This window comes from Lepidochelys olivacea (genome assembly GCF_965140295.1).
Source record: "Lepidochelys olivacea isolate rLepOli2 genome assembly, chromosome: 7".
Taxonomy (NCBI): Eukaryota; Metazoa; Chordata; order Testudines; family Cheloniidae; genus Lepidochelys; species Lepidochelys olivacea.
Genome location: NC_140417.1, coordinates 16,828,281 through 16,841,974, shown reverse-complemented (window position 1 = coordinate 16,841,974; position 13,694 = coordinate 16,828,281). Strand labels below are relative to the sequence as shown.

Genomic DNA, 13,694 nt, shown 5'->3' with positions numbered 1-13,694 from the left:
CTTCTTCCTGGAAGAACATCCCATGGTTGAAGAATCCAAAGCCCTCTCTCCGACACCACCTGTGTAACCACACATTTACTTCCACAATTCGATGGTCCTACCTGGGCCTTTTCCTTCAACAGAGAGGATGGACAAGAACACGACTTGCACCTCAAACTCCTTTAACCTTCTTCCCAGAGACACAGTCTGCCGTGACCCACTCAAAGTCATTCTTGGCAGTATCATTGGTGCACATGTGGAGAAGTAGGAAGGGGTAGCAGTCTGAGGGCTTCCTCGGCAGAGACTCCATCAGATCCTGAATTCTAGCTCCAGATAAGCAGCACACTTCGAGTTTCCTGGTCTAGACAGCAGACGGATGACTCCGTCCCCCTTAGGAAGGAGTCCCTGGCCACCACCAGCCATCTCCCCCTCTTGGAAGTGGTGGTCATGGAAACCCCATCCCTAGAACAATGCATCCCATGCCTTCTTGTCAGTGGAGTCTCCTTCTGATCCTTTCCCTCAGATGACTCTTCCAAACCATTCTCTGCCATAGTACCTGTGCAGAGAGCCTGAAAATGGTTTCTTACCTCTATCTGCATTGTGGTTCTCCTCTTTCTTCTTCTTCTGGAGGTCACATGCTGCCAATTTTCTTCCCTGTTCTGCAGTGCCCTCTCTGATTCTTCCGCATGCTGTGCCTGCAGTACCAAACGCTGACTTCTATCCAGAAAATCTTCATTCTCTCTGATGCAACGCAGGTTGATACTTGAGTCTCTAGTCCTTTAACCTGCTCTTCCAATATGGAGACCAGCTTGTACTTTGTACAGACGAAGTCACTTTTGTCCTTTGAGAGAAAGACAAACATGGCACATCCTATGCAGGTCACAACAGCGGATCACTCACTATCCATATTGTCTTCCTTCTAAGAGCCTCTTCAGATGTTGCATTTACTGCTCACAGAAGCCTGAAAGGCAAAAAAAACCATAAAACACACCTCGGTGGGATCTCCCCTAGGTGAACTCCCTCTGTTTGCCTGTTGTCTGCTCACTCAGTTCACAATTGACTGCGTTTTTTAATAAGGCTTCTGGCTCAAATTTCCTTCAATTTGTTAACAAAAACCAAAATGCTAGCCACAACTATTCAGTGTTGTTCCCAGGATATGAGAAATACAAGTTGGATGAGGCCTTCAAACAACCCTCTAACCTCTCATGAGCTTATCAAAAAGCTCTCCACAGACCAAGATCACCAACTCAGAGGCACCAGCCCCCACCAGAACCTGTAGAGATCTCTACTGCTATGATGATCAACACCCACCACCCCAACAACACCCCTTTTGAAATCCATGGGTTCTACACATGCCTATCACAACCATATCACCTGAGAGTGAACACTTCTCACAAAGCCATCACTGTATCCAACCTCTCAGTCCTCAAAGGAAACCTGCACAACACAAGTCTGGGAGCTTAAATTCATAACTCTGCTAAAATGACAAATTCATGGATTGAATAAAGAAACTGCTGTAGCAAGCCATGAATCCAATCTATAAACCATTAACTGCATCTTGCATCTTTTTCGTCCCCCCCTCCCATGACGGGGGGGGGGGGAGGAGGAACAGGGGTGTGTGTAAATGGGCCACTTCACCTTCAACAGTCCCCTGAAGTGTGTGTTAACTACTTATGCCAAACAATTCATTCCACATTGCATTTAGCTGTGACACAGAGTACATTTCCCAGACCTCAAGAAGGGCTCTCTGTAAGCTTGTCTCTCACCAACTTCTGTTGGCACAATAAAATAGATTGCCCACCTTGTCTTTACAGCCACAAGTATGCATCTTACAACAGCGTAAGCGTAGCTAGATAAACAGAAATACCTTTCTAACTCCCCAAACAATCTTCCCACCCACTCACTCTGCCCTTGGAGAGAACTTACCATTTAGGGCACACAGCAAGGGCTAAGAGATGTTATCTGTCACAGCAAACAGGGGGAATGAGTTTCAGAACCAAGCGTCTCCTGCTAAAGCCACAGCTCCCTTCCCATTTAAATCAGAAGCCTGTTAGTTCAAGTGCCTCAGATGATCACAACGCAAGGAGAAAGGTAATCTTTAAGTAAGAGCACTACGAGAGCTTGCTTTTTGTGTGTGCGCGCGCACGCGCATAATTAAGTATTCATTTTAAAATACTCCAAAGACTTTTGCTTGTAATGCCCCTTCATCCAGAAAGTCACTAAATACTCCCTTTGCAACACATGCCTTAACATAATATGCTAATCCTTGCCTTAGTGACCTGAAAATGACACAGCAAAAGTATCAATGGTCAAACTATAAGCCACGCTACGTTAGAGAAGAGTCTGGTAGTGTGCTGCTGCAGCAGTTAGAGTCTATTTAAAAATGTAACGTTAAACATCAAGGAAGATATCCAAGGAAGTGCTGACCCTCAGAAGAATTGAGAGATGGCCCCAAAACTGATGACCTCGCTACCATTCTGTATCAGCCTAGTTTTAGGAAGCAAATTTCTCCCAGTCAAACACACACGCACACACGCTAAGGATACATGGACAGACTAGCTGGTGTCAGATCACAATACACATGTGCGTTGGTGTCTATCAGGTTCTGTAATTATAAAGCATAACACTCACAAGCCTTGACATCACAACCTCACACAAGTGCTAACATGCTCAATAGTCCCTGAGTTACAAAATAAAATAGGTCATGGAAGCCCAGCCTCAGCGAGCTTGGGCTGTACCATCTGTGCAAAGATTCTGCGTTACTTCATGGAGACTCAGAACTGTAGTAGACATTAAAGGCCTGTCTGAGAGCAGAGGGGTTTTCAGAGAGGAGGAACTTCTAACCCAAGCCTGTTATTTTTGAAATCAGTCAGTTTGAATCTTTTTCTAGCCCCAGTTCAGCCACAAAGTCACCTTTTCTCCCTATCTCTTTCAGAACAAAAGACCTTCCTGCTAGTATCTGCAAGATGTGAGCACAGTTGTGTGGACGAAGAGAATGGCTTTGAAATAGAAAGAGTTGCTCCACACAACTAAGATTTATGGGAGAGATTCTGTGCTGGGTCTCTAAGATGCCCAGCAGGTCACATGCAACCCAGAGGGAGGAAGGACAAAGTCACCTTTACACGTTCCACATTCTAAACTGCTCCAGGGGCTGGTCCCTGTTATAATTTAGATACTGCTAAAGAGCTAACTAACTTACAACAGCTTCCTCAGGCTCCTCAGGATCTCCACAGCACTGCTTGTGAGTGCCCTTGACACTCTCCTCCCCACCTCCTAGTCCCCTGTGCCAGGACTTGCAAGGAGGTCTTCAGAAAACAGTCTATATGGCTGCCTTTCATAGCTCCTGCACTGGGGGATCCTTGCTCAGCTGGAACCAGGACTTTCAGAGCCCCTTTATGCTGCTCCACCCCCTTTACCTAGCATGGAGGGGCCAGAGTTTTGAGTGGAGTGTGTTCACAATTCTGCATAAGGATCAGAACCTGAAACGACTTACTCACATGCTTAATGCTATACAAATGAGTAGTCTCACAAACTGAATGGGACTAACTCATGCTTAAAGTCAACCATGTGATTAAGTCTTTGCAGGATTAGGGCCTATGTGGCGCTATGACCTTCCCCCTCCTCCCTGTTACTCTGGATTTTCACCAGTGTAACTGTTGCCTTCAGGGGAATCAGTCCAGATTTACACCGATGTAACAGAGCAGAATCTGTTATTATGAAACCAGTGTAGAATTTTGTGAGGAAAATCACTTTGCCCAGAATGCCTACCCTCTGTCCTATTACTGTGAATTTATTGAATACCTTGCTATTCAAATTGCTCTAATTACATGCTTCAGATCTTCCAATATTATGATCAAATTCATCATATTCCTATCCCTGGGATACTCTATATTGTCATGTTGAGATTAATTTGCATATACTAACAATAGAAATAGTGGCATCTGATATGATTCAATGTATTGTGTTGGAAGGTTTTAATGCCTTCAGGCAAAACTGATTACTCAGATAAAATATGAAATGTGCTATGTAGTTTTATACTGTTGGCATTGTGGGGCTCAAAATGTGAATATTCTTTATGAAAATTAATGTTTTAAAATGACTCCTGTCTACATGACATTTCAAATTGGTCACTTTACCAATGTATTCTTTGAAGTGAAGAAATTGCACAATTTTGTTTGCTGAATATATATTTTCACTGAATGAACTGCTACCTTTTAATTCCCACATCTCCATCATCAATGGATGCCCTGACTCTGCCAATTATGTCAGCCTTAATCAACTGCTTGACCTTTTCTCCTGCATGCACCATCACCTTTCTTCCATGCCACCCCTTATACATGCAATGTCCCCCCCGAAAAAAAATCCTCTAAAGCCACTACCATATCTTCCCCCAAATCCCTTCTAAAGACTTGTTTGTACCATGAAGTCTACAGACGGCTGTCAGCTGACAACTGCTATGCTGGTGGCTAGCTGAAACTACTGCTACTGATATGCTTCTTTGACTCTATTAACAACAAAATAAGCGTTCGTGCCAAAATACTGCACATAGCTAGTCTATGAAAAAATATGTTCATGTTACTCTGACCCTAAACTCTGTCCCATCTGTTAATTTCATCCACCTGTAACTTGGCATCCAAGATTGCCAACTCTTTGGGGGCAAGGATTGTCTTTTACTCTGTACAGCACCTAGAAAAACAGAGTAAACAATAATAGAGTAAAATATGTTCATTACCTCATCTTGTTAAAATTATTTAGGTAGAACAGTAAAAACAAGGAAAAGCACTTAAGACGGAGAACATAGCTTGTTGAAAAATGAGAACACAATTTGGTGAAAAATGGCAAGATGTTGAATTTGATTCCATTTCACGGGCTTTAAAACTAAAACATTTTCATGGTTTAGTCAAAAAATGAAAATTGTACAATACTCAAAACTTTATTGAAGTAGTTTTGAAGTTATTGAATTATCTCCTTTACAAAAATGTCTGGAAAGACTTCTGAGCAGGATTCAAAAAAAAAAAAAAAATGTTGATTAAAAATAGGCTAGGTACTTTCCAGTCAGAGGATGATTCCGTCCCTGCCCTGAAGAATGCATAATCCAGTAGATTCATTCAAATTAGTAATTTGGCATATTATTTGTATTGTTAACTCAAATCCAATCAGATGGGACTCTGCATGCATGCAGGGCTCCCCCTGTGCAGATCTGATTTCAGGATCAAAGTGTATGGACCAATATCATGTTTCCCCACTGGAAATGATGAGAAAAGCAAAGATATGAAGGAAAACTCAGTCTCAATTTGTGAAGTTCTAAATACCTTAGCAATAGGTGCAAGGGGCTTTGTGAAAGCACATTAAACAGGCACTATACAATCTAATTTAAAACAAACATAGGAATCATCTTTCCAAACCACACAGATGCTCCAATATCGGAGGGGAAATTGTCTGGAAGATTAGTATGTTCTTCAAAGGGCCAGTCCCTTCCACTTAATCCCCAGAACTCCTTAAGGAGCCATTATACCACGGTTTTCCCACTTGTTCAGGAGGGGGGCAGCAAACATACAATAGGAACTCCCTGACTGGGTCACCATTACTTCGCACAGGCCAAGAGCTCATAATGAACAGAGTGGTTCTTCCCTAGTTCCAGCCGCATCCACCCAAAAGCTGCAGAGCCTCCAACCCTATCTCGTTCATGCAGAGCCACTGCCAGTTTTCCAAGGAGTAAGTTGCTTTTAGATTTCTCTTCCATTTTTGATGGCTCTCTCTGAACCTATCATCCACAATTCTTAAACCAGTGATAATATCACAAAGTAGCAGTTAGATGAAGGAGAAAGAGCAGAGGAGGGACAGACACTGTGGAAGTTGCCATAGGCCTGATCCAAACTCCACTGGAAAAGACTTCTATTGACTTTACGAGGCTTTGATTCAGGCACTGTGTGACAAGTTATTCTGATGCTTAATACTTTTACTTCAAAAAAGAAAAAGAAAAAATCTAATAAATTAAAATGACCCTTCCTACCTTACCCACTTTCACCTTAGTATTCCAGTTGAGATGCGTTCCTACCCTGTTATAGCTTTCCTTTCCTACAATCCTGTTAAGGCTTTCTTTTGTTCATGTATATATCCAAATGGTAAGCATGAAAACATTGGTCTCTCTTACAGAGCACTGACGTGTTTACAGAAATGGGAATATATTCAAAAGCATTTAAGGGATTTAGGGGAACAAGTCTCACTGATTTTCAAAAGGATTGTGCTCCTAAATCCCTTAGTGATTTTGAAAGTCTCCCCCTTTTAGATGACCATTTCCAAAAGAATTAATATTGGTAAGGAAAGATGATATTTAGATAAAGAAATTAGATAAAGTATGTTTGTGGATTCTAAGAGAAGTTATTTTTACAATGTGTTTTAAAGAAAGTGTTGATTTCCCCATGCTACATAATTTCATTATCCATTTTACATATTTAGTGAAAGTATTTAGTAATTTTTTCAACATAGTTACTGACTTTCATGGACACTACGTTCATAATGAAATAAATTATATTACCTTGTACCATTAGGACTAATAGTAGTGTTGTAATACAACATAAAGTGTAAATAAAAACACTGTTTTGAAATTCATGATGCATTTCAAAACAGTTTTCCAAACTGATCCTATTTTATTTTTAAACTGGAAGTTTAATTTACAATTGCCATAATCTTTATTGGCACTTCCTAACAGAATTTTAGTCCAAAATCAATAGGACATATTTAACATATGCACTTATATTTACATTCCCCGCATCAGGTATACCCATTCAATTATTGTCCAAAGTTTACTAAATCTTATATGATATTAATGTTTACTGTCCCTACCAAAGATAAGGGACCCATTGTGCCAGGCACTCACACAGTAAGAGACAATGCCAACCCCAAAAAACCTTACAATATAGAAAGACATTACACAGAGAGAAAGGAAGTATTTTATATTCACTAGACAGAGGGAATCCAAAGTGCAGAGACTAACACCTTCAAAAGTCCCTAAGTGATTTAGGAGCCAGTACACCATTTTCAAAAAGTGATTTAGGCACCTAGTCTCAAGACACACCGACTTTGAATGACTCTTAGACTCCTCTGTTCCTAAGTCACTGTTGAAAATGGGACCTCAGCACTTTTGAACATTTTTCCCTAGCCCAAGGTCACCTAGGAAGGCTGTGGAAAGCCATCAAATGAACCCAGATCTAAATTCCAGTCCACTGCCTTAATGACAAATCCAGCCTTCTTTAATGGCTACGTTTGTGTGAGAGCAACTGATTGCATCTCTCAAAACTTCACTCAGAATTTGGCATGAGAAATCATAGAAGGATGTGGTTTTATGGGACATGTACTGCCTTTATTCCCTGTGCCTGACTACGATCCATCTCCATGCATGCTTCAAAGGGAGTGTAGTGACCCAATTTTGACTAGTGCATCACTCTCTCTTTCCCTGAGAGAGCTTCCCTTCATCAGAATGAGCATATTAGCCCAATATGTTCATGCTGCTTTTGGACTTCTGAGGGATCTGTGCTTGGATCTGGAATAAGAATACAGCTCATGGTATCCTAAATATAAAATATCCAGTCTACTCATACTATCGTTCTAACGATGGTGTAAATCAGTGATAGATGAAATGTCCTTACTAATACTAATTCTTTTGGAAATGGTCATCTAAAAGGGGGAGACTTTCAAAATCACTAAGGGATTTAGGAGCACAATCCTTTTGAAAAATCAGTGAGACTTGTGCCCTTAAGTCCCTTAGATGCTTTTGAATATATTCCCATTTCTATAAAAACACTTCAGTGCTCTGTAAGAGAGACTAATGATGTCATGCTTACCATTTGGATATATACATGGACAAAAGAAAGCCTTAACAGGATTGTGGGAAAAGAAAACTATAACAGGATTAGGAACCCATCTCAACTGGTAATGCATGGTAAGGTATGGTGAATTTAACGTAGATTAACTATTCATTGTGTGTTTAATGCTCTTATCCTGGAATAAAAATGCCCTTTTTCCAAGTTAGTGAACTCCATGATGCCAACAAATCACAAACAGCTATTCCAGAATAACTCATCAGGTAGACAAGCTCTTAGAGTGGTATGCAAGTGGGAGAAAGGAGAGGTCTTTATTAATTACATAAGGAAAATGAGCAAGTTAATTGCCAAGTGTATATACACCCACATCATTTTTCACCAAATAGCATCCTCCACCTGCAACTGCAAGGATGAATTAAAAGTGAGAAGCATTCAAAACACTGTTTACCCAAGCTGATGCACCTGATGGTATCATCTGTGATGTTCCCAACCTCTACAGCTGACGCCAGGGCACAGTACAGAAACCTGCATCGTTAACCTTTATTCACCTCATTCCATGTATAATCTCCTCCCGGGGGCGAGGGGGGAGAACACCACAAAATGTAGCTCTCTGGAGTCATTAGTGATATGCACCAAGTTGTGCATAGGCTGCATGCATATGGTTTGAATATAAAGGGTGCAATACAAGATCCTCTGTTCTCTCCTAAGATACTGTGAGGGAAATGGAAACGTTAATGAGTGGAATTTTCTTTGCACTAGCCTCAACAGATGGAAAGAAAGAGCTGATCTGCATGATGCTGAGGAAAACCTGTTTGTGCTTACTGCATAAAATAAATGTCCAAGAACCGTTCATCCATGTTAAAAATATAACCCCCGTAATGTTGTCAAGGTCGGTGAAACCTACAGTGATCTGTGGAGTACGTGCTGGGTGCACATGCTAAAGATGCTTGGGGAACTGACACAATTCCACCTCCCCCTTCCCCTCCCCCCAGATAAACTTACTCCCCACCCAATGCTAGTTTGCATATTTAGGCTATTTTCCTTCTTCCGACCCTGTTTTTAGATATACATCTTCCATTCTATCCTCTCTACATGAGATATTCTGAAATGCAACAAATATTGAGAGTGAGAGAGAGAGAGAGAGAGAGAGAATAGATTTCTGTGCGATTGGAGCCGTTTAAGCAAAGCAGAACGCTGTAAAATATGTAGTCAGTACAATTACATAGCAATATTTAGAACTTCCTGTTTTTAGCATGCTTTGATTAAAGGTATCCTTGAATTGTGTTATTCTGGACATACATTGTAATATGTAGGAGTAAGTTAGATGTTATTGCATGCATTCAAACTCAGTTACATAACAAAACCGGGAGATCTTACAGACACTGTTTCACTACATAGAAGGAGCACAGTACCAAGATTTGCTTTGGAATGATGCATAAAGTAGGTTGGTTGATTTTGACACAGTTGCTTGTGAAAGCCTAAAGCAAATACTGTTTAACTAGGACCTCGGCATTTTCTCATGTGCATCCTCCACAGGAAGTGTTTCGCATTTGTAGTGTAGCTTGAGATCATTTATTTTTCACTGAGTCCCTGTTATAATTCAGTAAGACGCCTTGAATGCATTAACCCCTCCACTAGATCTAATTCTCTCTCTCTCACACACACACACGGGTTATTTGTATTTCTGCCAGTTGTGTGATCTACCACGTCTGATGTTACTACGAAGGGCCGTTCTATTGTTGTATCTGCAGCTTTAATGCTGTGTTGTAGTTAAAATCCAATTTTGTACCACTTCTTAAATTTGAGCGGGGGGGGGAGGGGTTGTGGTGGCTGGAGACGAGAATCTCAACTAAAAATTGCTCTTCGGTGTTCTTCAAGGTGTGGCAAAAATAATAATGATGCTGATGCTCCAACTCTCAATCCGTGGAGGGGAGGAGGAGGGGCAGGGACAGCAGTGATCAGCGGCTCACTTTGTGCCTTGTAGGTGACGACTGCCCCTGGCAGCCAGATGGCAAGAAAGGAGCCCCCGTGAGTTCTTGAAACAGAAAAGTGAATTTGCCAGGAGTTCCCGCGTCTGTAGCCGGAAAAAAAAACAAAAACAAACAAACTCGCCTGTTGCAAAATAACGTGAGGAGGGCTGGGGCTGGGGCTGGGGCGCGAGAAACCCCGGTACCAGCAATGATGTGTCTGGCGGGGGGGTCACTGGCAGCGCTTCACGCTTCCCCGTCGGAAGCCCGAGGCGTCTGGCACGGAAGCGCCGCGATCGCCCCCGACACAGCGCCCATGGCGGGATGGGCCGGCGACCGCGAGCCGAACCCGAGCCAGCCGCTGGAACCTGAGGGCTGATGAAGGCGCCTTCCCCGCTTCCCTGTTGGGCGGGGAGGGGGGTGTGTGTGAGAGAGAGAGAGATGGAAACCATTATGAACCACGGAGCGATCAGCACCGGGTTAGAGGCGAGCTACCCTTTCCATCAGCCCCCCGCGCCCCCTTTTCCTCTGCCTGGCTGGGCACAGCCTTTGAAAGATGTGGGCGCTCGCCAGGCTTTCTGCATTACACTCCCATCCACCCCCCCCCCCCCCAACACACACACACACGATCTCTCTCTGCCACCCCCACCCTCCTTCTAGGCCGATACCGATACTCATGCAATGCGATCCCTCCGAGGGCTGAACCTGGAAAACGCAGGGGCGAAGGAGAACGGGGAAGTGGCGCTGGGGGGGGGAGGGGGTGCGTAAAACAATGCGAGGTGCCTCAGTGAGCCAACCTGCACGCTACAAGTGGATGCATCTATTCTACCTGCAACCCAGCCCCCCCCCCCCCCAGCTTTCGGCGCGGCGAGAGCTCAGCCCGCCCCCCCCCCCCAGGAGATTCGGCTCCTCCACCCTGGACGAACAGTTGCAATTTGCAAAGCGGACTAAAAATGATCTGGTCCTGCTGCGCTTGGCGTTTTGGCTCCACCCTCCCTGCCTAGCTCGGGTTTGCGCTTTTCTCCCTGCCGCTCACAGTACCACGACCGCTCACGCTCGCCTCCCCGACCCTCTCACATTCAGAGAGAAAGGGATCATCCAGCCTCCTGTCCAAAAGCAGCGCCTAATGATGGAGACGCTCCCTGGGCCCGATCCCTTCCCGAACTCTTTGGCAGAGGCTGTGCTTTAGGTTAATCAAATCACTTGCTATCTCTCCCGCCCCCGCCCCCCCCAGCACCATCCACACTTCGCCGCATAGATGGGGGGATTTCAAAGCGGCGGCAGAAAAGCAACTGGCTGGATACAAGTCCAGAAGGAAAAACTTGGGGAGAGACTTGCCTCTTTGAATCCTTAAATACAGCAGCGCATGGGCCCATGCAGGGGGATTTCAGTGCAGGGACTCACATAACGGGGGCATGTATCTGAATGAAGCGGGGAGGAGAGAAACGGGAAGCACTGCAGCAATCCACACACCCCAATCCTTTAATCCGTCTTCTCAACTCATCCTTTAGCACTTGAAGGAGGAATTAAAGCCTGAAGCAATCCAGCAGGAGCTGTCCCTACATCCTCCCTGCGCTACCCAGCTACGTGTCTGGACAGGGTTTTAAAGAGTCCGGGGTTGAAACGGACTTAAGGGTTTCAGTTGCAAGGGCTGGGTTTTTCGGGGGGGGGGGGTTACTGAAATATATCCCTCTGCATTTCCTCCCATATATGAATCTCGCGAGGTGATTTCGGAACTGGAGTTCTGGTTTATCTACCAGCTGGGAAGAGAAAAATGTCATTTAAAGTAGATCAAACTATGGCTTATTGTTTAGCTGGATGAAGATGTTTAAACACAGACCGACTTCTGCAGCTGTAAAGTGGTGACAGGAGTGGAAATTAAAAGGCAAGTGAAATAATGGGGGAGAAAAATCAAACGAAAAATGCACATATTCTCTCTCTTATATACATACACACGCATTTGGTTGCGGCGATGTGCACTCTCATTCCCGTGTAACTCATACTAAACTAATCCAGGGGGCTGTTCGGCGGAACCTGCGGTACCCAAAACGTGTCCTCATCAAAAACCTGTCATATTTCCTGTTTGAAACCATTTGTGCGCGCGCCCCTGTTCTGTTGCCTTTTACAAGCGGGTTTGCCGAGCCATATTTCACTCTACTGCAAACCCATTTAAATCACAGCCTTGTTTTTTTCCACGGATTGCTTCTTGCAAATGGGGCGATAAATCCAGAAAGTGTCATGCACGGTGGAATAGAGAGGGGTGGGGCGTTGTTAAGAGAGAGAGGTAGGGGGTAGGAGTGGAACGATGTTTAGGGGAATTAAAGGGGAAAAAAAACACACCTAAATGAAAATGGAGAGTGTAAAAAGTGCATCGCAACTCTGCGAGCCCCTGCTACCCCTGTACAGTGGGGAAGCCACAGTAGAGTAGACATGACGAAGGGAGCAATAAATCCATCCGTTTCAATGACAAACCCAAACTAAGCCCCCCCACCACCACCCCCACCCCCACTGCCAAACAAACTGACGACTCCGGAGCCCCTACCTGGAAAAGCCTTAAGATGTTCGCTACCATAATGGACACTGAACTTCCAGATGCCCCAATCACTCCAACCACTTTCTCTGGCTTGACAAAGACCGGTGGTTCCCCATTGGTGCACCGCACGTCGGAGGTGTCCTTCTGGATCAGCGCCTGGACAAAAGTGAGCGACTGCTCCAAGGCATAGGTGTCCCTGGAACAAGTGTCCAAGATCCGAGCCCCCAGCGTCACGTTGGGCAGCAGGTCCGGGTCGCTGTTGATCTGGTCCAGCGCGTACAGCATGGCCTCGAGCCGGTGGATGCCGTTCTCTTTCTTGATGTCCCCGCAAGGCACTCCGGTGGGTCCCTTGGCGTGGACGGGGAAGAGCCCCCCCAGGGTGATGTCTCCCTCTATCCGGATGGAGTGGGGGGCGTACATCTCCTGCCCGTGAGCCACCGCAGAGAGGAGAAACTCCAGCAGGCAGCAGGGCAACTTGATCAAAGTCAGGAGATGGAAGAGCCTCCCCAGCCGGATCATGGTGCTGCCGCTGCTCGGGCGATGGCCAGATGCCCTGGCGTGGCCAGCGGGGCACCCCTGCGGCTTCATGGGCAGAGGAGGGGGAGATTCCCTGCGGGTGTGTGGGGTGGGGAGGGGATGGGGTGGGAAGGTCCGTCTCCTGCCGTCCGCCCTCTCCAGCGGCACAGCACTGGGGAAAGGTAAGGGTTTGCTATCGCTTTAAAGGGTCGCTCGGCTGCTCTCCTCCTCCCACTCTCCCCACCTCCTGCTCTCACCCTCCCCATCCCGGCTCTCCCGGCGCGTCATTACGCAGAGATGCGGGCTGAGGTAACCGGAGGCAGCGAGGGAGGGATGGGGCTGGGGGGCTCCCGAGGCTGGGCTAGGTCGCGCTCAGCGCCTACTGCAGCCTCTCCACCCGTGCTCTTGGTTTAATTCCTCCCCGCCGCCCGCTGGGAAGCGCGCAGCCAGTGCCCTGCCCTCTCGGTATCTTCAGCTTGTAGGAGGGGGGCTGTGAGAGGGGAAGGAATATAGCTGGCTCCACCCTGCTGGATCTTCGTGATTTTTGGCCCCAAATAGTACCATGAAAATAGAAAAGCCCAGCCACTTCTACTTCCCAAGAAAACACAACCCCGACCCTGATGGATCTAGTCACAAACACCCTGCATCTGGCACTCAGGGCTGCCCAGTTACGGCCCTCAAGCCCCACTTTCCACTGCCTATCCAGAGAGCACCTCTAGCAGCTGCTAGTGCATTAAAAATAGCTAGATCTCACCCCAAAACCTGATCCTGGCAGATTCCATGCTCTCTGCTCCCCTCCTGGCACCAAAAAAAAAAAGTGTGCTGGTACCAAAAAACCTGGATCTGATAGTTGAATCCTGCCAGTTTCTGGCAGCA

The 13,694-nt window shown here is 45.5% G+C and overlaps 1 protein-coding gene across 3 annotated transcripts in view; it reads right to left on the bottom strand.

Moving 5' to 3' along the window:
• Nucleotides 1-13,054, bottom strand: part of GRM7 (glutamate metabotropic receptor 7) — a 546,447-nt gene extending 533,393 nt beyond the window's left edge. The window contains exon 1 of one of the 3 annotated variants that reach the window (XM_084634422.1): nucleotides 12,312-13,054. In XM_084634422.1, the coding sequence (XP_084490548.1) occupies nucleotides 12,312-12,890 (579 nt within the window). In that variant the 5' untranslated portion in view covers nucleotides 12,891-13,054. Of the gene's footprint in view, nucleotides 1-566; nucleotides 634-12,311 lie in introns of those variants that run through there. The other 2 variants (XM_084634423.1, XM_084634425.1) reach the window with 2 other exon arrangements.
• Nucleotides 13,055-13,694: the final 640 nt, after the last annotated feature.